At 45.0% G+C, this 25,000-nt stretch overlaps 2 protein-coding genes across 10 annotated transcripts in view; one reads left to right on the plus strand and one right to left on the minus strand.

Moving 5' to 3' along the window:
* Nucleotides 1-19,019, plus strand: part of rfx2 (regulatory factor X, 2 (influences HLA class II expression)) — a 44,159-nt gene extending 25,140 nt beyond the window's left edge. For 3 of the 4 annotated variants that reach the window (XM_017467038.3, XM_017467036.3, XM_047155737.2), the window contains 16 exons: nt 875-955; nt 1,397-1,476; nt 3,833-4,094; nt 5,861-5,935; nt 7,371-7,552; nt 9,610-9,729; nt 9,998-10,119; nt 10,643-10,761; nt 12,775-12,890; nt 13,350-13,501; nt 14,563-14,660; nt 14,752-14,901; nt 14,994-15,202; nt 16,666-16,819; nt 16,918-16,960; nt 17,044-19,019. In XM_017467038.3, coding sequence (XP_017322527.1) covers nt 875-955; nt 1,397-1,476; nt 3,833-4,094; nt 5,861-5,935; nt 7,371-7,552; nt 9,610-9,729; nt 9,998-10,119; nt 10,643-10,761; nt 12,775-12,890; nt 13,350-13,501; nt 14,563-14,660; nt 14,752-14,901; nt 14,994-15,202; nt 16,666-16,819; nt 16,918-16,960; nt 17,044-17,165 — 2,085 coding nt within the window. In that variant the 3' untranslated portion in view covers nt 17,166-19,019. The remainder of the gene's footprint in view (nt 1-874; nt 956-1,396; nt 1,477-3,832; nt 4,095-5,860; nt 5,936-7,370; nt 7,553-9,609; nt 9,730-9,997; nt 10,120-10,642; nt 10,762-12,774; nt 12,891-13,349; nt 13,502-14,562; nt 14,661-14,751; nt 14,902-14,993; nt 15,203-16,665; nt 16,820-16,917; nt 16,961-17,043) is intronic. The other variant, XM_017467037.3, reaches the window with a different exon arrangement.
* Nucleotides 19,020-19,089: 70 nt separating this feature from the next.
* fcho1 (FCH and mu domain containing endocytic adaptor 1) overlaps nt 19,090-25,000 on the minus strand; it is a 47,586-nt gene continuing 41,675 nt past the window's right edge. For all 6 annotated transcript variants that reach the window (XM_053680460.1, XM_017467034.3, XM_053680459.1 and 3 more), the window contains 9 exons: nt 24,523-24,620; nt 23,927-24,044; nt 23,660-23,771; nt 23,142-23,297; nt 22,917-23,049; nt 22,566-22,762; nt 22,015-22,079; nt 20,333-20,500; nt 19,090-19,596 (listed from right to left, as the gene is read on the minus strand). In XM_053680460.1, the coding sequence (XP_053536435.1) occupies nt 19,568-19,596; nt 20,333-20,500; nt 22,015-22,079; nt 22,566-22,762; nt 22,917-23,049; nt 23,142-23,297; nt 23,660-23,771; nt 23,927-24,044; nt 24,523-24,620 (1,076 nt within the window). In that variant the 3' untranslated portion in view covers nt 19,090-19,567. The remainder of the gene's footprint in view (nt 19,597-20,332; nt 20,501-22,014; nt 22,080-22,565; nt 22,763-22,916; nt 23,050-23,141; nt 23,298-23,659; nt 23,772-23,926; nt 24,045-24,522; nt 24,621-25,000) is intronic.

The following is a 25,000-nucleotide window of genomic DNA, read 5'->3' on the forward strand; positions in this document are numbered from 1 at the left end:
GCAACACTGGGACGTCGAGCGAGAGAGAGAGAGAGAGAGAGAGAAGGAATGCTGTAGATCATGTAGATGGAAGGTTTTTTCAGCATTACGGGTTTGAGTAAAAACCAGCAGTGAGCTCAGAAGTCGTGTTCAGAAGAGCCAGAGCAACTGGAATATGCAATGTGAAGTCCTCTATGTTGTGCTGGAACACATAGAAAGCTCTGACACTGGAGACTCCTTACATAAATCTAAAAAAAAAACCAAACCCAACTCCTTACACAATATCAATAATATCTGTAAATCTTCTTCGTTGTTAAATAACGTGTTTAGTTCCCGTGAGTGAGTTGTTCCTATAGAAACTGTAGCGAATCAGAACATGCGCGTTACTATAGTGCTGTCGTGTGAGTCGTAGCCCTCGCTACTGTCCGAGCTGCTGTCACTGGAAAACAATCGACGCGTCCAGTCAGAGTTGAGTGGAGGATTCAACAGCACTTAAAAAAAAAAAAACCTTCGTAGACAGCAATTACACGTTAGATATAAATGTTGTCATGGTGACGCAGTGACATGCCCCCAGACCCTAGATCGCACGTACAAGGTTTGTAGCATGAACAGTATAGTTATTTATTTTTCAATTTTTTATTTTGTTGCAGTTAGCACTTTGCTAATTTTTCAGCAGTAGTCTATTCGCTTTATATATATATATATATATATATAGATAAGTTGTCATGGTGATATAATCGGCACCTCGTCCTTGTGATTTTATTAAAGTTACTCGTCAGGAAGTCACTCAGGCTCGGCAGCCATTTTATCTAATGATAAGAGACACTGATTATTTATTTGATTTTGTGTGTGTGTGTGTGTGTGTGTGTGTGTGTGTTTGTTCACGGTCCTGCAGCGAGTGTTAGTCCAGGCCACAGGCTCGTCCCCAAAGCCACAGGTCCAGCAGCTGTCTAGAGTGCAACAGGTTCCTCAGCAGGTATACACACACACACACACACACACACACGCACATAGTCTCCCAGGACAGACACTGTAATCTCTTACACACCTGGCACTTCTTATCTCTCTCTCTCTCTCTCTCTCTCTCTGACTCGCTTTATCTCCCGAACCAGTGACGGGTGTGTGAAACGCCGACGTGAATAATTCTGCTTCCGTTTTTCAGAGACCGCCGCGATGACTTGGATAACGAGCTCTGCTTTGGCTGCTCAACAGGCCTTTTTTGGTCGTTAGCGTTAAAGTCGAGATCACACGCTCACCGTCTCATCCCAGCTTCAGACGTGCTCCTTTCATATCTTTAACTGCAACTAATCTTTGAAACAGCGTTGATTTTTGCTAAAACTCTTTTTGTTTTTCTCTGTGTGCGTGCGTGCGTGTGTGTGTGTGTGCGTGTGCGTGTGCGTGTGTGTGTGGGGGCCAGGTGCAGCACGTACAGCACGTATACCCCACCCAGGTGCAGTATGTCGAAGGCGGAGAGACCATCTACCCCAACGGCACCATGTAAGCCACACCCACTCTCTTAAAAAAAAAAAAAGCCTGTTATTTTTGGAGTTAAAGCTTTGTTCTTTATCAGTTGGCCAATAATATTGCTCGATATTAATCTCATTGTCCGTTGACATCTCTTTAAATGATGGCGATTGGACGCGGTACTTTCAGACACCCACCAGACATGCTGTAGTCTTACACCAGATAAAGTGAATTATCAGCGAAGTATCCATGACGACCGCGAATCTCTAACGGCTAACATTTTGACGATTAGCTGCGTTCTGTGGGGTTTCCAAAAAAAAAAAACGTTTCAACGTTTTGTTTGTAAATGTAGAGAATGTTTTAAATGAACAACCTAGAGGCGGGACAAACTCCAGGAACCAAACTTGATAGACAGTTGGAGAGACAAATCCGTTATGTTGAACAATTTTTCATCAGCCCTTATTTTTCCTATCAGTCTAGCATGTAGCAGCTGATGCCTCCACGCAGTCTGAAGTACATTCAACATCCTCTGATGACAACCGTGTCGCTAGTTCAAACACAAATCTAGCTCAGGCGGTCTTCTGTTTATCTACGTATATCTGTTCATATCTGCGTATACGATCAGTGTATGACTTTTTTTAAGTGCTTACGTTCTTTTTTTTTTTCCTTCTTTTTTTTTTTTAAGTTTTTTTTCTTCATCACAGCTTGTCAGTAGAAGGTAACCTTTTTTTTTTTGGTTGTTTGTTTTTTTCATGCCGCATGCGACACCCTTCATAAGCCAAGCATGTGTCGCTCTTCATGCGGTGCAAACCTCAAAACATTGTTATGAACCCCAAAGGATTTTCAGCTTCCTTCTGTAATGTGTGACTAATTAGACCACGTTAATTAAACATGTTTATCTAAAACTAGACCGATTTGTTTTTGCCGGACCGTCAAGCGAACCGAGAGCTAGTCCGTCCACGTCTGACCGACCGACACGGTGTAGGCTGGACGTCCTTCACACTGGTGAAAGTGAGATTCAGAAAACAAATAGTATCTTGTTCACTTCTTATAACGGACGTTTGTACATAAATAAATTAAATTAAATAAAAAAAGACATTAACGATTTCTTATTATTTTAGTGTCTTAAATAAGTATTTAGCTCTCATCTTCTGTTCAGGTACACGAGTGTGTGTTAGCCAGCTATGTAATGCTAGCTATGTTTTCATCTCGCTAATGCTAGTAATTTCATTTAACCGGCTAGTATCCAGTAGGTGTTTTTATTATTTTTTTTTTTTCTGTGTGTGTGTGAGAATAATTAGTATAGGGTTGGGTGAATAAATAGGTCGGGAGAGACTGAGAAAGAGACTGGAAGAGACAGAGAGAGAAACTAGAAGGCAGGTGGGAGAGTAAGAGAGCGAGAAGAAAGAGAGACTGAGAGAGACTAGAAAAAAGAGACTGGGAGACACTGGAAGGGAGGGGGAGACTGGGAATGAAACTGGGGGAGACTCGAAGAAAGAGAGACTAAGAGAGAGAGAACATGGAAGGGAGGGAGAGAATCAGAGAGAGACCAGAAGAAAGAGGGAGAAACTGGAGGGGAGGGAGAGGGAGTATCAGAGAGACTAGAAGAAAGAAAGGCTAAGAGAGCGAACAGGGAAGGGATGGAGAGACTCAGAGGGAGAGACTAGAAGTGAGAGAGACTAAGATAGAGCAAACATGGAAGGGAGGGAGAGACTCAGAGAGAGAGAGAGAGAGAGAGGCCAGAAGAAAGAAAGACTAAGAGAGAGAAACTGTAGACGAGGGAGAGACCCCGAGAGAGACCAGAAGAAAGAGGGAGAAACAGGAGGGGAGGGAGAGACTGAGCAAGAGACTGTGAGAGACTCGAAGAAAGAGACTAAGGGAGAGAGAACGTGGAAGGGAGGTAGAGACTCAGAGAGAGAGAGACCAGAAAAAAGAGAGACTATGAGAGAGAACATGGAAGGGAGGGAGAGACTCAGAGAGAGAGAGAGAGAGAGAGAGACCAGAAGAAAGAGAGACTAAGAGAGAGAAACTGTAGACGAGGGAGAGACTCTGAGAGAGACCAGAAGAAAGAGAGAGAAGACTATGACAGAGACAAGAAGAAAGAGAGACTCGGAGAGAGAATAGAAGAAAGGGAGACTTAGCGACAGCCTAGAAGCAAGAAACAAAATGCCAAAATGATCTCGATTTTTGAAGGCATTTCTACGAAACACGATACGTATCATGGTATAAAAGTTTGTTCACAAACTGCCAGCGGTGGTGACATTATGATTTCATTTAATGATTTATCTACGATTCATTTAATGTTGCAGTAATGTATCAGGTTTTAATTCGTCTGAGCATCGCTTTCCGTCAATGAACTCGCTTAACTCATGATTCTCTGTCTTCTCAGCCGCACGGCGTACACCTATAACCATGATGCCCAGCTGTACGGTCAGGCCAGCGGTAACTCCTACTTTGACACTCAGGCAGGGGCGACGCAGGTCACCACGGTGGTCTCCTCGGCCAGCAGCGTGCCCTCCCACAGCATGGTGGGCATCGCCATGGACGTGGGCGGCAGCCATGTGATCTCCAGCAGCGGCGCTTATCTTATCCACGGGGGCATGGACGGCCGCCACCACGCCACTCCGTCCTCCCGCTCTTCCTCTGCAATGGTACGCTCCACCGTTCTCAAGGCTGGCAACAATTAATCTGTAAAGAGTTTGAACTAGTTCATGATGGTTGTATGATGATGTAAACGAGGCCTCTCAGGACACCAGATGTTATATTTTCTTTTCACACACGCTAGCTTGAAAGCAGTGGCTTTCTCTTCCTGCGAGGTGCTGATTAATGAAATAATTCAGATGTTCAGTCGCTGCCGTTCAGCAGTGGCTGAGGTCCCAGCATGCACCGGTATTACTTTGTCTCGGGTTGAGAGTGTGTGTCTTGGAGCTGGCCTGTGGAGTGAAAGGGACAGAAAGGTGGACAAGCAAAAGGCAGCGGAAGCGAAAGACTAGAAGAAGAAATTGCCAGAAGAGTCACAGAGAAACATACAGAATGAGACTTGTACATAGCAAGACCATGAGTGAAAGCTTAGGAGGGAAAGATGGAGGTATAACGAGAGACAGAGAAAGAGTAATTGTGAGGGAGACTGGGAGCGAGAATGAGAGACGGGAAGAGAGAGACACCGGGTACAGAACGACAACAGGACAGATAGAGAAAATTTTGACAAAGAGTGGGGGAATGTGAGAAAGAGGCCTGGAAGGAAAAAAAACATGGGGGGAGAGAGACACAGTGAGAGTGAGATTCTGGGAGAGACTGCGCAAGAGATAAAGAGAGAGAAAATGGAACGGAGGGAGAGGCTGGGAGAGACTGAGATACTAGAGAAAAAAGTGGCTGGGAGGTACAGAGAGAGAGAGACCAGAAAAAAGAGACTAAAAGTAAGAAACGGGAAGAGACTAGAGGAAAGAGAGACTGAGAGAGAGGCTTGAAGAAAGAAACTGGAAGAGACAGCGAGAGACTAGAAAAAGATAGATAAAGACTGGATGGGAGGGAGAGACTGAGCAAGAGACTAAGATAAAAAGACTGGAAGAGAGGGAGAGACCGGGAAAGTGGGACTGTGAGAGTCTGAGAGAAAACGACTCTCACAGTGAGACTGGAAGGGAGAGGCAGTGATGTAGAGAGAGAGACGCTGCAACCAACAGGGATGAAGAGAAAAAGAGATTTGGATAAGGAGAGGTATTAGAGAGAGAGAAAGAGAGAGAGTCGAGGCAGCTGCTGTCCCTGTCGTCACTTCTGCCTCTCAGTAATCCATCAGCGCATCTCACAAGCACTCGAGCGCCCTGCGGCACAAACCAACCCCTCGCCTCCTTAATGTTTGGCCCTCGGGAGCCTTTAAAAGACCTGAAAAGGATGCCTGCTTCCTCCTTCCTTCCTGCACGCTCCATCTTTTATCCTGTTTTAGCCTGTTCAGGCTGTTCGCCGTTCCGATCTGCAGCGTCACAAGTGACACGGAAAGTTCCGAAGCATAGCAGCGCTCTGCAGCTCATTTGCATTAGCTTTATTATTAGCATGAATTACACCGAGGCATTTGCATTCTCATTTGCATGCGTGACTCAGTAAGAGAATCTCGGCCTGCTGCTTAACCCACGTCTCCATGTTCACCTTTTTTTTAACATTTAAAAAAATTTTTTTTTTAAATTTATATTTAGATATTTTTCCGTGTGTTGGTCTGCACACACTGACTGACTGTAATGGAATTGCCCTGATCTTGCTACAGCTAACAGTATGATTCCCTTTTTTTCTGTTCTGTTTTTGCATTTCTTTTCCCTTCCCTCTTTGTCTTACCTTCCTCTGCCTGTCACCTGTTCTCACTCCCCCCTTCCCTTACCTTCCTACCTGGTTTCCTGGTTCTGCATGCTCCTCCCTTCTCTCTCTGTAGCTTGAAATGGCGATTGAAAACCTCCAAAAGTCTGAAGGGATTGCTTCTCACAAGAGCATCCTGCTCAACAGCCATGTAAGTCATGTCATCTAAGAAAACTTTATTTGGAGAAAGACCAGAGAATAAAAGGAGGCCCACTGCTACTGTCTACACTTCACACCTTCCTGCTACCCCTCTGCTTTGCCAATTACCTCTTTACTGTTTGGGTTTTACTTTTCACTGCTGGTGGAATGACGGGGGCGGGGGGGGGAGCTAATGACTGCTTAGCTCCTTCTAAATCGTCTCTGACGTGTCTGCATGATATTACCATTCTGTACAATCTAATACTCATGGAGACGAATTATGAACTAGAGCGATGCTGCTGAGGTCGAGGAACTGTCCGAGCCAGACTTCGCACACCGTTCCTGTCACATTTTGCAAAATTGTTGGCCACGCCTACTACAGGTTTAAATCCGACTACAGGCACCGATGCAGAGATTTGGAGCTGGGAACATTTACAGATACAGATGGTCGCACTGCATCGCACCCGTGACGGATATGCAAACCAGACCAACCAATTGCACGACCCGAATTTGCATAATGAACACGAATGGCGCTCAGTTTAAGACGCAATAACATCGTAACGCTAACTGTAAGTATTGTGGTCTCGTTCGAAGTTAGTGTTCCAGCTCGATCTCAAGCTCGTCGGTCGTCAAGATGATCACGACCGGAAAACTTCGGGGTGCGCTCTCATCGGTTCAGGCAGCCAATAAAATCGGAGATTCAGGAAACCAATGAAAATGCTTAACGATACTAATTCTATTCTAATTCTATTCTAATACTAATATACTGGGGGAAAAAACCTTTAAAAAAACGAACCAGCTGGTACTACCTGCGGAACGTTAACTAATTATGTATTTTAGCTTACTCTATTATGCTAATTTGCTGCCTTTCTGTTATGAACGACTCCGCACATGTAAGTGGTTTAGCTAAAGAAGCTGTAAGCGGCTGTAAATCCCACTGAATTCTAACCTGACTGTTGCACATAATCATAATCCGTTCTGCACTTTCGACGAAGTTCAGCTTTATTAAAACCCTCCACTGGCTTTTAGTTTTATAATCTCAGCTCATAAAGAGTTTGATTCGTTATCTCAGAAGACGTTACGCTGAGGGCTCTGCAAGGGGTACAGGCCTAGGCCCGGCAAACGCAGCTCTATATCTCCATCCAGAAGGCAGGCTTGAACCTGGCAGTCAACTGACAACTGACCCGCTTACCCGGTTAAACTTTGCTTCCGAACTCGTCTTCGATGCCCGCGCTCATCGATACGGCTCTGCCATCGCAGTCTTTATTAAAGAGACCGTTCAAACGCCATCAAATCTTAAACGTAAAACTCGTTCAAACACGTTTGATCTCTCATAGTTATTGATGCCTTTTTTTTTTTTGTTGAATTTCTTATATGCTTTCAGATTCAGTGTGAAATAGTAACGAATCTGTCATATCTGACGTGTGTTTGTGTGTGTTTGCGTGCAGCTGCAGTGGCTTTTGGATAACTACGAGACGGCGGAAGGAGTGAGTCTGGCACGCTGCTCCCTCTATAACCACTACCTGCGTCACTGCCACGAGCAGAAGCTGGACCCGGTCAACGCCGCCTCCTTCGGCAAACTCATCCGCTCGGTGTTCATGGGGCTACGGACACGTCGTCTCGGCACCAGGTCTGTCCACACACACACACACACACACATCTCTATACAATCGTAATCGTTGATATGTTGGTATGTTGTTGGAGGTAAAGCTGTGAAGTTTTCCGACATCTTCAGGACAGAGGACTTTTAACGATTTCTCAGTCACATGACCAGCTGCGCTTTTTTTTTTTTTTTTTTTCAAAAACTTTTGCTTAACTTCAAAATCTTAAGCAAAAAGACCGTCTGGCGAAAGAACAACTGTTTACAGCTGCCGTAATGCAAGCGATAACAGGAGCGAACGTGTTTTACAACATTAAACATGACTATAAACTGAATAAACTATCAAATGTATGGCGCGTTATTTAAATAATAAAAGATCGCTGTGGTATAAGAGGAATAAAACATGATTTTCCTGTAACAGAAAGTGTTTTGTTCCTCACTTAATAAAGGATGGATGAATGAATGGATGGATGGCTGGATAGATGGATGAATAGATGGATGGATGGATAGATGAATGAATGGATGGATGAATGAATGGATGGATAAATGAATGGATGAATGGATAGATGGATGGATAGATGAATGAATGGATGGATGGATGAATGGATGAGTGGATAGATGGATGAATAGATGGATGGATGGATGAATGGATAGATGGGTGAATGAATGGATAGATGGATGATGAATGAATGGTTGGATGGATGGATAGTTGAATTGATGGATGAATGGTTGGATGGATGGATGGATGGATGAATGGTTGGATGGATGGATGAATGGTTGGATGGATGGATGAATGAATGGTTGGATGGATGAATGGTTGGATGGATGGATGAATGGATGGATGAATGGATGGATGAATGGTTGGATGGATGGATGGATGAATGGTTGGATGGATGAATGAATGGATGGATGAATGGTTGGATGGATGGATGGATGAATGGTTGGATGGATGGATGAATGGCTGGATGGATGGATGAATGGTTGGATGGATGGATGGATGAATGGTTGGATGGATGGATGAATGGTTGGATGAATGGTTGGATGGATGGATGAATGGTTGGATGGATGGATGAATGGTTGGATGGATGGATGAATGGTTGGATGGATGGATGAATGGTTGGATGGATGGATGGCTGGATGAATGGATGGATGAATGGATGGATGGATGAATGAATGGTTGGATGGCTGGATGGATGGATGGATGAATGGATGGATGAATGGTTGGATGGATGAATGGATGGATGAATGGTTGGATGGATGAATGGTTGGATGGACGGATGAATGGTTGGATGAATGGATGGATGAATGGTTGGATGGATGGATGAATGGATGGTTGGATGGACGGATGAATGGTTGGATGAATGGATGGATGGATGGATGAATGGTTGGATGGACGGATGAATGGTTGGATGGATGAATGGTTGGATGGTTGGATGGACGGATGAATGGATGGATGGATGGATGGATGAATGGTTGGATGGTTGGATGGACGGATGAATGGATGGATGGATGGATGGATGAACGGTTGGATGGATGAATGGTTGGATGGTTGGATGGACGGATGAATGGTTGGATGGTTGGATGCACGGATGAATGGTTGGATGAATGGATGAATGGATGGATGGATGGTTGGATGGACGGATGAATGGATGGATGGATGGATGGATGAATGGTTGGATGGATGAAGCTTGGACACATGCGCTCTAATCGGTCTTTTCTGATTAATTCTAGACCGATGAAATGGATATAAATAAATGCTTTCTCATTTTGGAGGGTGTAAGGTACAGAGTTTTTGTACAGGACAGTTTGGGCAAATGTCCTTCATCTGTGTGTAGATGCCAAGGTTCAAGCTTCGGAAGCTTGAGGAAATGCAGTGTATATAAAATTTTATCTTTTAAAATTTCCTCAAGTTTGTAATAGGATTGTACTTGATGATGATGATGATGATGATGATGTCGAGGAGCCACAAACCAGACGTGTCTTAATGGCTAACAACGCAGGTTTTTGTTCTTTATGTTGTGTAACATTCTCTCTCTCTCTGTGTGTGTGTGTGTGTGTGTGTGTGTGTGTGTGTGTGTGTGTCTCAGGGGAAACTCGAAGTACCACTACTACGGCATCCGCGTGAAGCCCGACTCTCCTCTCAACCAAATGCAGGACGACACTCAGTACATGGCCATGAGACAGCAGCCCATCCACCACAAACAGAGGTGTGTGTGTGTGTGTGTGTGTGTGTGTGAGACAGTGGTAAATGTGTGTTGGATGCTCAAGCTTTAATAGAAAGCAATAGAAAAGTAAAAGTGTCACATGGGTGACGTCCCGAGTCACATCCTTTTCTGTAACGAACGAGATTTATCTCTGTATCGTTCCCATCTGGTGGTTCCCTGATAAGGGCTTGTCTAGTATGTGCTTACTGCCCTAGCTGACGTGTGTGTGTGTGTGTGTGCGCGTGTGTGTGTGTGTGCCCCTTGTGCTCAGGTTTAAGCCGCTGCAGAAGATGGGTGGCATGAGCGATTGCATTTCCTTCGGCTCACAGCACTCCAGCAGCACACCGGAGCAGAGCGTGGCCGCTCAGAGCCAACACCACCAACAGTACATCGGTAACCGCTACTAATAATACTGTCATATCACACCGAGCAACCGTCACACGTATACAAACTGTAATCCTGTATGCTTCACGTAAACCTTCAATATATTCAGAGTACAAAACGAATCGACGCACGAATCTGAAACTATTTTACGGACTCGATACGAACCGACAAATTAGGAAGCCCCGCCCACTCTCCACCATGTCTCGTAAGTAACGTTTGGACCGGTGCTCTCGTCTCGACTCGGTGTTCTCGCTCGAACAACGCGGCCCTCTCGCTCTATGTAAACGGGTAAACGTGACTCCTGAGCTCGTTAACGTGAAACAGAATCGATTAGCGTACATTAGTGACTAGCGTCATACAGCTAACGATGAATATGCAAATTAGTCTGTGATGTCATCGAGCACGCTGAATGGTTTTTAATACGCAGGAGAGAGTGTGAACGATGCTGTAGTTACGTAGGGCTCGAGCATTGTTATAGGGCTCATATAAATGTGTGTGTGTGTGTGTGTGTGTGTGTGTGTGTGTTTTGCAGACGTGTCCCACGCCCTGCCCCCGTTCCCCTCTCTCGAACTGGACTCCTGTCCGCTGCCGGAGCGCATCACCATGAACGACGTGAAGAAGCTACAGAGCATCTACAGGGACCACTGTGAGGTACTTCTGTCCGTCACACGTGTTCGTCACTCCTCTACCTGCAGGATGTGTGTGTGTGTGTGTGTGAGAGAGAGAGAGAGAGTTAGCATTACATTACAGTACTCTTAGAACTCTGGTTTAATTTTCTCTTCCAGTCCCTCCCCTCTGCTCTCCCTGTTCATCTCACACCTTTTGTTCCCAAGCTCCTTTCATCCCTCACTCAGCGCCTTTCCAGTCATGCCAATTAACCTTTCAGCCAGGCAGAGACACGCGCACACACACACACACACATACATACACACACGCACGCACGCGCGCGCACCCAAGAAGCCTTTTCGCTCTTTCAGTGTTTTATTTCTTTTTTTTTTTTAAAGTAGTTTTCCAGCCACAAGGTCAAAACTGTCAGATATTCCTGTCTTTGTGGGGACATTCGGTCCTCAATAAGATATAAAAACATGCCCACACACACACACGCACATGCTCAGACCCTCTCTGCTTTTTGTCTCTCGCCAGATTTCCTCTTTTCAATCAGATAAATGTATTTAAACGTTTGTAAAAAAAAATCTTGCGTGTGTTTTTATAGATCCTGTGCCGAGTACAGACTTATCTTCTCTGTTACTCGTAAAGTTTTCAGCTCAGTTCAGGTCTTTGGGCGTTTCTAATCCAGCTTGTTTATTTCTGTGTCGTCACACACACACACACACACACACACACCCGCGCGCGCGTACAGACATGTGAGTCAAACTCTGCTTTTTTGGACTGTAATTTTTTACAACCATGCCGGGATTGTTTGTCAAGGCAGGGGGAATTTTCCTCTTGTTTTTTTTTTTTTTTCTCTTCTGGTTTTGGAGCGCAGTGTTTGAACTGTTGCTGGGGCAACGGTAAACAAGGTTGCCGTGACAACCTGGCCGAGAACCCAAAAACATGCCGTGTGATTGGTGGAAAGGAGGAGTGTGTGTGTTGGGGTGGGGGTGGGAGGGGGAGGGGGGCGTGGCGTAGGGCCAGGCAACTGGATACAGGAGCAAGTGTCCTGTCACAGGAGAATCTCTCAACTTAGTGCAACACGCAAACACTAACACACACACACACACACACACACACACGAACTTGCTGCACTTTCACAATGCTAGTGTGTGTAAGGGTGAGCTGTATTCCTGTCTGTAGGCTCACCACTTCCTTCTGTGCGCAGTAACGTCTTTAGAATTATTTCTGGAGAGTCTGTTGTTGTTCAGGTGAGGTGTGCGATTGTGTAGAATTTAGTTCGAAATTAAATAAAGAAATAGAAACAGGAAAAGGCAGAAAGTAAGGTTGTGCACTCGGACGTACTGCAGCTCAACCCCAGAATGATTTATTTCGCGGCAACCGCAGTCAGAAACGTTTACGTGTACGTTCACCCTGAAATAATGTTTTATTAAACGTCATACTTTTTATCCGTTTATAGTTACATTCAACGTTCCTGGTATCGCTCACGTTAGAGCCGCTGTAAACAGACGTTCCCTCACCGCGCTTTCTTTTCTCTCTCTCTCTCTTAAAGTTAATCAGATTAAAAAACGCCGCTTGTCGTGTTACCAAGGAGATTGTCCAGAAATGACACCGGAGACTCCTTCCATAAACGTTAAATACACGTCTCCTTACAGAGAACTTCAGCTTATCAGCGATATGAGTATTCATAACAGTGCTGTTTTTGTTTATAGTTTTAGTTTATGTGGAGCGTCCACTGTGCATCAAGCTGTTACTATAGAAACGATAACGCGTTAGAACGCGCGCAGTAATATACACCTGTGATTTGAAGCTGCACTACTGTCAGAGCTGCTGTTAATTAATCAACACCTTCTGACCAATCAGAATTGAGAATTCAACGACGCCGTGTTATAAAACCGCAGTAATGGATTTACGACTTTTAACTATTTATTTATTTTGACTCGGCTTCTCTAGTTACTTAGTCTGCTCTCTCTCTCTCTCTCTCTCTCTCTCTCTCTCTCTCTCTCTCTCTCTCTCTCTCTCTCGCTCGCTCTCTCTCTCTCTCTCGCTCAGGCCACTCTAGACGTGGTGATGAATCTGCAGTTTCACTTCATCGAGAAGCTGTGGCAGACCTTCTGGTATTCAGCACTGCCATCTAGTGACGGCAGCACCACCACCATCCCCAGCAGGTCAGACACCACGCCACGCACGCCGTTATTTCAGCTCTATGTTTACAGTTTTAATGAGGATTACTATACATGTGCCAAAACTAACCAGAAGGCTTAACCTGACCTTTAGACCCCGCTGTCTGTTTAGTGATTTGTGGTTGTTTTTTCAGCAGACGCTCGCAGACAAAAAAAATATCGCATATCGTGAAAGAATTCTTTGGTTGCGAGTTGATAACTGTGATCTTAGGACGCATAATTTGGTAGCCATTGCAACCGGAGACAGCTGGAGTTCTGGAAATGTCAGACATTTTTTTAATAAGTTTGGTGAGAATCTTGAGATGAAGCGAAAATCTCGAGATGATAAGTTATGAACTCGAGATAATAAGTGAGAATCTCGAGATAACGTTGAGCTTATCCACTGAATCGAAGTGTGTACGTGCGTGCGTGCGTGTGTGTGTGTGTGTGTGTGTGTGTGTGTAGTGATGAGGAACTCGAAGGCGTGATCCCGAGGGAGAAGCTGATCGCGCTGTGTAAGTTCGAGCCAGTGAAGCAGTGGATGAGGAGCTGTGATCACATCCTGTACCAGGCGCTGGTGGAGATCCTCATCCCCGATGTCCTGCGGCCCGTTCCCAGTTAGTACTGCACCATCACACACACACACACACACACATCACAGTCTCCGTGCACTCCACACGTTCAGCACGTTTGTCATTCCCACCACCGTTTCACTTGTTACAACAGATATCCATTTATAATATACAATAGAATAATCGATCCTGTGGACCTGTGAGATTATACACCACCAGTCAAACATGTACACACACTCATTCTTTATTTTTATTATTTCCCCACCGTTTAGAATAATAATAACGTCATCAAAACCCCGGAGTAACACAAATGGAACTATGGGAATGATGTCGTGATAAAAAAAATAAAAAATCCAAAATAAATCAAAATAATTTAATATTTTCGCATCTTCAAAGTCGACGCCGTTCTCGCCGAGAATTTACGGAAATGTATTCCTGGCGTTTTCTCCAGCGATTTCTTGAGGAATTTCCCCCGAGATGGTTTTTAAACAGTATTAAAGGAGTTCCCACCGACGCCGGACTCTCATCGGCTGCTTTTCAGGAATATTTCCCTCCGAGTCGTCCGTTTAAATGAAGATTTTTTTGTAAATAATATGTTCGCTTTCTAATGAAAGAAACGAAGACGTCGGCACGATTATATTTTGTGTCCGCGACACCGATTTCACACGTTCGATCACGCGCCTTCGGGTCAAAAGCCTTTTAACGTCGTGAGAAACGTTTCAGTCGGGCGCCCACAAACGTTTGACCGGCATCGTGTGTCAGGATGAATCTACAGATAATAAGTCAGAATGCTGAGATGATAAATTCTCGTTTTGAGATTGAGGTCGTCTTTTTGTTTGTTTGTTTGTTTGTTTGTTTGTTTGTTTAAAAGATTTTTAGACAAAAGTCAGAATCTTGAGACAATAATAAATCAAAGTTTTGAGATCTTCCTGATTACTACAGGTCCTCCTCTACCTTACTATGGTACTGTACCTAGGAAATGTGCCGAATTTCAAAAATAAGCTCAATAAGTAGGTAAAGAATGATAATTTAGACTAGATTGAAGATGCACTTTCTAATCCTGCGTGTGTGTGTGTGTGTGTGTGTGTGTGTGTGTGTGTGTACAGGTACTCTCACTCAGGCTATTAGAAACTTTGCTAAGAGCCTGGAGGGCTGGTTGACTTCAGCGATGAGTAACTTCCCCCAGGAGATCGTCCGCACCAAGGTACTGCCTCTGTTTATCTAGGCTTTATTATCCGCTTGGCCCGCGATCGACATCGGACACTCAGTGTGTGTGTGTGTGTGTGTGTTTTTAGGCCGCAGTGGTGAGTGCGTTTGCGCAGACGCTGCGCAGGTACACCTCTCTGAACCACCTGGCGCAGGCGGCTCGGGCTGTGCTGCAGAACACGTCTCAGATCAACCAGATGCTCAGCGACCTCAACCGCGTCGACTTCGCCAACGTGCAGGTCAGACGGGCGGATACACTCACCCGTCTCTCTCCACACCTTAACGCAGTGCTCAGTGATCTTTCTTTGTGTGTGTGTGTGTGTGTGTGCAGGAGCAGGCATCATGGGTGTGTCAGTGTGACGAGAGCGTGGTGCAGCGTCTGGAGCAGGATTTTAAGATGACCCTGCAGCAGCAGAGCTCTCTGGACCAGTGGGCCGCGTGGCTGGACAGCGTGGTGAGTCAGGTGCTGAAACCACACGAGGGCAGTCCCAGCTTCCCCCGCGCCGCACGCCAGTTCCTCCTCAAGTGGTCCTTCTACAGGTACACACACACACACACACACACACACACACACACACACACTGACGAATTCGTAACCCGATCATCCAGGACGTGTTCGTTGTCGGAATTTGATTCGCACCGGAGTTACGAGGCTAATCGATAGCAATCTAGCTAACAAATAACGTTAGAATTTTTTAAAAGTTGTTTGTAAACGCTTTTACAGAACGTTCTCAGGCAAACGTTTCAGTAACGTAAACAGGGTGTCCTTAAAATGTCTTCAATTCCTTCGTGTAAAAATAAGGACTTATTTAGCATTAAGTCAGAAATATATTACTGTTTGTTCACCAAATAAAAATGTATTATTATTATTATTATTATTATTATTATTAACACATAACGGCTAACACGTGCTAGCATCATGCTAAAACATGCTACCAACATGCTAAATCGTGCTAGCTTTGTGATAAAACATTCTAGCAACCTATTTGTCTTGCTCTAAAAAGTATTCGCGCCCGACATGTCCGACTCTCGAAAGTATTGGCGCCAGATCCGAATTTTGCCACGGCAAGCACCACTCACATTTTCTTCAGGAAATGTACCGGTCTAGTTGTTATTATTATTATTATTATTATTATTATTGTTCAGTGCAGTAGTAATATTATAAAATAGCAAAGGTTTTTTTAATATATATATTTTCTTCTTTACAGAATTGTATGAACATTTATAACACTACTTGTTACATTACCCTGGAATTAAATAACAAAAACACTAGTAAACCCTGCTGCGAGGGAGCGATGGTACATCCCACGTCTTTTCCTCTTCTGACCGCCGTAGTCCGTCTCTTTTGGGAAATCATGGGAAGGAAATACGGGATTTTTTTTCTCTTTCACTGTTTGAGTAAACGGTAATGCAGATTTTTACAAATTTTTTGCTCTGGTCTCCGATCTACCTCTGTAGAACTTTACCGTGCTATAGTTTCTTTAAACCCAGAAGTGGATGTATAAGCACGAACACAGCCCATTATAGCTGATGTATCGTGTGGCGTGATTGAAGTGACGTGCGGGTCTTTTGGAAATGTCTTGAATACGGTATTAAAAAGTATTTGATTCGAAGCGCCGATACCTGCAGATACCCTGGGCTGAGAATGACAACATGGCGGCCAATCGAATCTCTCCAAAGAGCGCCAGCGGACTGCAGCTAAAACCTAGTCCTTAACTTTTTGGTGTCCCGGTCGACACGGACGTGTTTTGGAATCGCGTTCTCTCGGGTCATTAGTATGAAGCCTGACTCGTTTCATCACGTTTAGTAAATGAAATGGTAATGAAATAAGCGGTTCAAATCCCGCGTTTAACGCTGCGGCGACTCGAATGGTGTTATACGATTACGCTTTCGCTGATAAATCCGCTCGCGTCCAGAGTGAGAAACGAGAAACACTGTGAGAGTTCAATTACACATTTGTTGCTGTTGTGTAACTCTGGTGTGTGTGTGTGTGTTGTGTGCAGCTCCATGGTGATCAGAGACCTGACTCTGCGCAGCGCGGCGAGTTTCGGCTCTTTCCACCTGATCCGCCTGCTGTACGACGAGTACATGTTCTACCTGGTGGAGCACCGCGTCGCCCTGGCAACCGGAGAAACCCCCATCGCCGTCATGGGAGAGGTCCGTCTGCTCGCATACACACTATCTCACTTTCTGTCCTTACTCTTAGGAGTGTGTGCTGATGTACGCTCGTGTGTGTGTATGTTTTTGACCTGCAGTTCAATGACCACAGTTTGATGATGCCGTCTCTCATGGAGAAAGGTACGTGCTCATGATTTATTAATGATACACTGCAACACACACACACACACACACACACACTCTAACACCCCCTCTGTTGTTAGATGCGTCATTCTCAGACGACATGAGCGACCTGGGCAGCGACGCAGACGTGTCCCGGGGGACGTGTGAGCCCACCGTGAAGAGCGAGAGAATCGAGATTAATCACACTCTGCAGGAGATCTGAAGTCGGTCCAGTGTGTGTGTGTGTGTGTGTGTGTGTGTGTGTGAGCGAATGTGTGTGTTTACATATGAGCAAACATATGAGTCCAGCGTTCTGCTAGTGTGAGTCGATGTAACACCGGCTGGATTCTTTTTGTTTGTAACTAATACAGTCTAGAGGCTTTTATAGTTTGTGCTCGAGGTTCGTTTTCTTTTCTTTTTTCCTTTCTTCTTCTCCTCCTCCTCTGTGCCTATGTGTGTGTGTGTGTGTGTGTGTGTGTGTTTAATTAGTGCCATAGTGTCCTTTCAGTGCCTTAGACGAGAGCAGAAAGCACCAGAGCACACTCTGTGCCTGTCCCGCGGTACGACCGGCTCGTCTCTCGAGCACCCTCGACCCCCCTGTAGCGTTGTAGGGACGCGACCGCTCGGGTTCCACGCAAAAAACACAAACGCGCCACGATGACCGACCCCCCCCCCCCGACGAAAAAGAGACGAGCCTTCGATACCTCGACTGTTTCCGTGATTTCGCATCCGACGTGTCAATCGACATTTTCTCAAATCAGGCACAGCTATCCAAACGATCGGCTCGGCCCGGACGGTTCCTCGGACCGATCCTACGGCGCCGGCGCAACGGAGGTTTCATCTTTATCGAACCGAACGGCCCATTCGCACACTGATCCATTATTTAGTGTGTAACTAGTAAGCTTTACAAAGCTGCTAGTGTTTCGTATAAGAACTAGAAGAAGAAAAAAAGGATGTGGGCGTGGACACAAGGCCACGCCCACAGGGTAGCTGTATTTCTACACGACGACAAGAGTAACAAACGACATCGGAAACGAGCGACGCGTCTCCTGCTGGTGTGAACGCCGGGTCAACGCTTTCGTCACAGTAACGACCCGAGTCGAGGCGCTCCAGCCTCTTTCATTTCCCCCGGAGGATGTAAAAGGACGGACGGACGGACGGATAGAAGTGTTCTCGTGCTGCGAGCGTGGAACCGAACGTCAGTCTGAGCTCGCTGGTTTGTTCTGAACAATGCCTCTCGCACATAAACGTAGGATTTTAAACCTTTTGCGTAACACGAACGTTTTTAATAGATTCAATTAAAAAAAAAAAAAAAAGTATAAATAAATAAAGAGTTACACTTTTAAATGGAACGATTATACCTTATTGTACGATACGAACTCTCAAGAGTTCGTTCACCCCGAAACTGAAATATGCACACGCACGCACGCACGCACGCCGCCTCGGTGCTGGATTTCCCGCCGTGCTTCTCGTCCTCGTCGTATGAAAACGTGTCTATTTATATCAGACGGAACAGTGCCGGATTCTTCCTGTTAAACTCTTTATCTGTTCGTTTTTCGTTCACAATCTTAGGATTTTAGGAATGGATCTCCCAGGTTTGTCCCTCGCGTCTCCTTTCTTTCTCCGTGTTTACAGATGCAGTACCAATTGTGCTTTCTTTTTAAAATAAATTAATTCATTCATTTCCCGCTGTGATTTTTACTCCCCCTCCCCCTCCCCCGGGATGTGATTTGTCGTCTCCGTGGCCTTTTTATCGGTTATGAACACTTCAGGCTGTTAGTGCGTTTAAGGAACTTTGTGTAACTTGGTAATAGTTTGTTTTTTTTGTTTTTTTGTATCGCTGTTTTAGATGGATTATTTTTTATTTTTTATGGGAGTAGATACGATTCTTCTCACAACTATATTTTGAGGAAAAAAACAAAACAAAACCAGCGTTCGTGAATATTCTTACCTAGGCTGAGAACAGACCGCCGTCTGTAATAAAATCTTACTTCGGTTGTATTTTGTACTGTTTAAAAAAAATAAATAAGTAAATAAAGAAGTGTAATAAATTGGTGTAAACCGCTTAACGATCACATCCCATGTCTTGTCTTTTTTTTTTTTTTTTTTTTTTTATCTACACATATAAACCACACAAACACAATTCAGTCGTTACAAAGATGGAATATTAAAGTTCTCAGTATTATTATTATTATTATTATTATTATTATAATTATAATTATAGACACACAAGATCGTTTGACATTCACGTCGACGTTATACACATCTTCACTCGGCTTGTTCAAAAATAACGTCCAGGAAATGGAAAGAGGAAAAAAATAAAAGCCCAAAAAACCCCAATCGCAGGTCCGATGAAGCTTCAGACGAACGAACACGTCAAAGCATCGAGAGCAGCGAAGTGCTGAAGTGCTGAGTCCTAATCCTCGTGGATCTCCCGTGTGCGTGCGTGCGTGTGTGTGTGTGTGTGTTCCTCACAGCAGTGCATCATGGGTAATGTCCAGGTCCCACGTCTCTTACTGTGTGTGTTCGGTCCTCAGAAAACACTCGGACGTGGACTTTAGTGATAAAAGTGCAAAACTTTATGTCCAGCAGGAAGAAGAAACGAAAACAGATGATGAGGTTCTCCTACAACAAACAGCCGGCCATGTACTTCCCTGAAACACACACACACACACACACACACACAATCATCATCACTTCATAATACATTAACACTATGCTGCACTTTCTACTGCCTACAGAGCCATCACCAGCTAAAAGTTTGTACACCCCTGCCTGTTAGATGGTCTCTATTCATGATTTTTTTTTTTTTTTTTAGTTTTCTACAGAACGTTACAGTAACTCTTCCTTACACCACGCACGCCCTGAAGCGTTTTATTCCTCTTATACCGCAGCATTTTAAGTCAGAAATGACATGCTGTACTTTTTATCCCTTTATAGATACATTTCCTGTTGTGGAACGTCCTCAAGACAAGTTCGGTCCCGTTCTCGCTTTATAGCGTTACTGCAGGTGTGAACACAGGTTCCCTCGGCAGCTCGTCTCTTTTTTCTTCTCTCGCTTTTGAAGGTAAAAACAACAGGGGGGAAAAAAAAAAAAAAAAAGCACCGACACTGGAGACTCCTTCCATAAATGTTAACTAAACATGTTTCGTCCTTAGAGAAGACTTCCGAATATCGACGATTCTACACTTGTCTTTGTTATGAGCGCGTGAATATAAACCTGTGATCTGGGGCTGTGCTGCTGTAAAGGAAAATTAATCGACACCTTCTGACCAATCAGGATCGAGCTGAGCAGTGACGCTTGATATACTGACCCGATGTGAAATGTGTTCATGCCCCCTGCTATGTGAAGTGTGTGAGTGAGAGAGAGAGAGAGAGAGACTGACTCACCAGTGGCGAATCTCTTCTTGAGCAGGGACATGCGGTATCGGCCGCCCACCAGCTCCAGGTCCAGTCCTGACAGAGATGCTCCAGTACCCACAAACTGCACGGCCAAGTTCGGGGCAGGACCACGGGGCTCCTCCAGGCACTGCCAGCTGGCACACAGTGTGCCCGAGCCTGAGATACACACACACACACACACACACACACACACACACACACACACACACACACTCTCTATGATCATGGTCATATTTTATCATTAAGACCTTTCAAACATCGAAGAATTTTTAATGGCGTTTGAGTGTGTGATGATTTCGACATGCTAAACTGCTGGCCAAATGCTTCCCTTATTAGTTAGCTACATTAGCATTATACCTCCAGTGCAAACATAACCCTGGCTCTTCCTTTAACAGGGGTTCAATTTGACCCGAATCATATTGACTCAAATGAATCAAATTGTATTGAATCGTTTAAATCATGCAAACTAATTGTATTCATCATACTGAATCATATCAACTGAATCATACAAATTAAAACTTACAAACCGAATTCTGCAAATTGAATCATAAATTAAAATCACAAACTGAATCATAATCAAATTAAGGCATATAAACTTAATCCGATGAAATCATATAAATTGAATCATTTTAAATCATGTAAATTGAAATCACAAACTGAATCATACTGAATCAAATAATTTGAAATCACAAACTGAATCGTGCAAATTAAATTAGATAAACTGAATCATATAAACAATTATACAAATTAAAAATGACAAACTAAATTGTGCAAATTGAATCATAAATTAAAATCACAAACTGTATCATAATGAATCATAATCCTATAAATTAAATCATATAAACTTAATCCTATGAAATCATATAAATTGGATCGTTTTGAATCATAAAAATTAAAATCACAAACTGAATCATATAAACTGAATCATAATGAATCAATCATAAATTAAAGCATATAAACTTAATCCTATAGAATCAAATAAACGGAATCATGCAAGCTGAATCATACTGAATCAAACTGGAGCATATAAACTGAATCATTAAAATCACATAAATGAAATCACAGAATTAAATAAACTGAATCATAGAAACTGAATCATATGTCATGTGATTCCTCAATATAGTCAGTGGAGTGACATCACAGGCTCTAATTAAATGAAGTAGAATGGTGTGAAAAGCCGTACGCGCTTGCGGTCTGATTTATTTTATTTTGTGAGTGATGTGTGTGAGGAAGACGAAGCGAGCGGGCGCCAGGCGTTAGCAAAAGACGTCGATTTGACCAAACGCTTAGTCGAATCCCACAAAATCTTTTCCACAAAACCCGACAGATCATGGCTGCTCGCGTTATTGAATGACGACCCGAGAGGAAAAAAAAAAAAGAAAAAAAAAGTCTGAAATCTGATTTTCTCACCTGTTGTTTCCGGTATGTTCCAGTAACGTGTCAGGATTAAAGACTGACCTTCACTTACTTTCTGCTTCACGCCAGGTGAACTGGTCTGAGAGCTCATTTGCATATTTCAGGTGTCTGATTTTAAAACTGCGACGATTAACGATCACCAACGTAAACGACGGTGGCGTATTTTAAAAGGCGTGAAAGCGGCTGTAACGCCGCTGCTAGGCTAGTGTACGAGCGGAGAGACGGAAACAGAGGTTAGAGGTCATGATGGTGACCTTTGCTGTGGTTGGTGGGTGAGAGGTTGGGCAGCTTCCACAGCAGTCTCTTCTCCTCAGTGTTCCTGCAAAAGCATGAAGAAAAAGAAAGTAATGCCAAGTCTTACGAAAATGATGGAAAGAAAATTATTCAGTAATTCTCTCTCTCCCTCTCTTACTCTACTACCCCCCCCCCCCCCGGCATCTTTCAAGCTGTCTGTCTCTCTCTCCGTTTCTCTCTCTGCCTGTGTCGCTCAATCTTTCAGTCTGCCTCTCCCTCTTTTACTGTCTTTCTCTCTGCATCTTTCAATCTGTCTCCATGTCGCTGTCTGTTTCTCTCTCCATCTCCTACTTTTACTCTGTCTCTCTGTCTTTCAATCTGTCTCTCTCTCTGTGCCTCCATCTGTCTCTCTCTCTCTCTGCATCTCTTCCCCTCTCTCTCTCCCTCTGTCTTTCAATGTCTCTCCCTCTCTTACTCTGTCTTTCTCTCTTTGACTTTCAATCTGTCTGTCTGTCTGTCTCCTTGTCTCTCCCTCCCTCCTCGTCTCTCTCTCTCCCTCCCTCCCTCTCACCAGGTAGCGGGTGGTTGGCACTGCAGGTCGGTGGCTGTGGGATCGAGCGGTAGCAGCACCTGCACAGCCGTGAGCTGAGTGGCTGGAGCGGTTGCTGGGCAACAGTGGTAGTCAAGGGCGACGCGGGTGACCGTACCGCTGCGCTGGCACTCGGCCGACAGCAGCAGAGGAGCGCGAGCCGGGTCCTGAGACGACACCTGGGGGCAGAGGTCATCGTCATGGCAATAAGACATTAGAAACTATTAACATACCCGTTTTAAAGGTGTGTGTGGCAGGAAACGGAGACGCGAGCTCCCGTACAGGGCTGGAGTAAACGCTGAAGTGTTTAACACGCTGTGCTTTTCGACTCACCTGGTACTTCAGCACCCCCACGTTGTAGTACGAGGCTTGTGGGTTGAGCTCCGCCTCTCTCTGAAGGTGAAGGGTCAAGGCCTGCATGTTAAACCAGAAATCTTTGGAGTCGGGGTCGTTCTGGGACGGGTCGCTGCGGGTCCGGGACAGAAACGAGACGGGCGTCATGATCCCCGCCATTCGTGTTACACGTTTTACACTGTGGTGCTTTATATATCGGCTGACCTGTACAGAAGCTTCTGATTGGGTAAGAAGCGATCCACTCGAGCGATGCTGACCAATCGGAAGCTGAGCACGGGCGGGCTGGGGTTGGAGGCAAATATCCGAGTGATTCCGGCTGGGAATGACATGGTGAGGTCACCTGTAATCTTTACCAGACACCTGAAACACGCGCACAGAGAGACAGGAATATAGTTAGACAGGCAGACAGACAGATAGACAGGCAGGCAGATAGAGACAGGCAGACAGGGACAGATAGACAGGCAGGCAGACAGACAGACAGACAGGCAGGCAGGCAGACAGGCAGGCAGGCAGACAGGCAGGCAGACAGGCAGGCAGGCGGATAGACAAATAAGACAGGCTGACAGACAGATAGACAGGCTGACAGACAGACATACAGGCACACAGAGACAGATATATAGATAGACAGACAGACAAATAGACAGACAGACAGAAAGGCAGGCAGACAGACAGAAAGGCAGACAGACAGATATATAGATAGACAGACAGACAGGAAGGCTGACCGGTTGTTTTCTCCTCCTTTAAAGTAAGCGTTGATGTATTCTGTAAAAGCCGCAGCAACCGGCCACGACTCCTGAGTGCTCAGAGAAATGGGACTCGGCCCTCGGGACAAACCTATACATTCACACACACACACACACACACACACACACACACACACACACACAGAGAGAGAGAACACTATATAAGGAACATTTTAATGTACCATTGAAGTATATTGTGTTAATCTGTATGTGTGCGCGTGTGTGTGTGCGCGCGTGTCCTCCCACCTCGTGCAGGGCTGGGTGCACGTGTCTGACCCCCCCAATCACTGGGGCTGGAGGAGGACGAGGAGGACGTCGGAGGAGGACTGGGCTCGGGCAGAGGAGACGAACACAGAGACCTGGACTGGGGGTCAAAGGTCAGGAGTCAAACGCGGAGTGTGTACAGGATGTTCACAGTTTCGGCTGCTTACTGCGACATTAAGCTCTGTGCTTTAGTGTACGTTAGGGCTGGGCGATGTGAGGATAAATGATCGCAGTACCCTGTTCGGAGACATGGTTGGTATCGTGACGGCTTCAAATGCTTCTAAATCCTTACGAACTAACTGGAGCTGAACGGAGGCAGAGGATTTGATGTAGATTTTTTGGATCTTTAAAATCGTAAATCTTTTCAGGTTTCTTTTTATTTGTCCCATTTGTGTGTGTGTGTGTGTGTGTGTGTACAAAAGTAAACCACAGAAACATTAAAGAGAGGCGTTTTCATGCGGATGAATGAAACAGTGAATATATGTTAACCCTGCAGTGTGTGAGGATTAAGGAGTGCGTTTATTTCGTGCGGATGTGTGTGCGCGCGCGCGCGCGAGTGGTAACGCGAGTGTTTTTACCCGCTCACTTCCACTGGGCCTGGACGAGGAACGTTTGGACCGAGCGGGACGAGGAGGAGCCAAGACCAGGAGTTCATTACTGAACCTACGCTGAGGACCTGCGGGGAGAGAGAGAGAGAGAGAGAGAGACACAGAAAGAGAGAGAGAAAGAGACAGAGACAAAAAGAGAGAGAGAGAGACACACAGAGAGAGAGAGAGACAGACAGACAGAATGAGAGAGAGAAAGGAGAAAGAGACAGAGACAAAGAGAGAGAGAGAGACAGAGAGAGAAGCACACAGAAAGAGAGAGAGAGAGAGAGAGAGAGAGAGAGAGAGAGAGAGAGAGAGAGAGAGAGAGAGGGCGGGGGGGGGGGGTTCGTGTGCATTTGTGTTAAAAGACTGACATGAATCGGATTAAATTCAGCAGGCTAACATAATGCATAAATCTTGTCCTGCATAGCAACAGTAACCGAGCATGGGCGGGGCCGGAACATCTCAG

Source organism: Ictalurus punctatus, chromosome 5 (genome assembly GCF_001660625.3).
Source record: "Ictalurus punctatus breed USDA103 chromosome 5, Coco_2.0, whole genome shotgun sequence".
Lineage (NCBI taxonomy): Eukaryota > Metazoa > Chordata > Actinopteri > Siluriformes > Ictaluridae > Ictalurus > Ictalurus punctatus.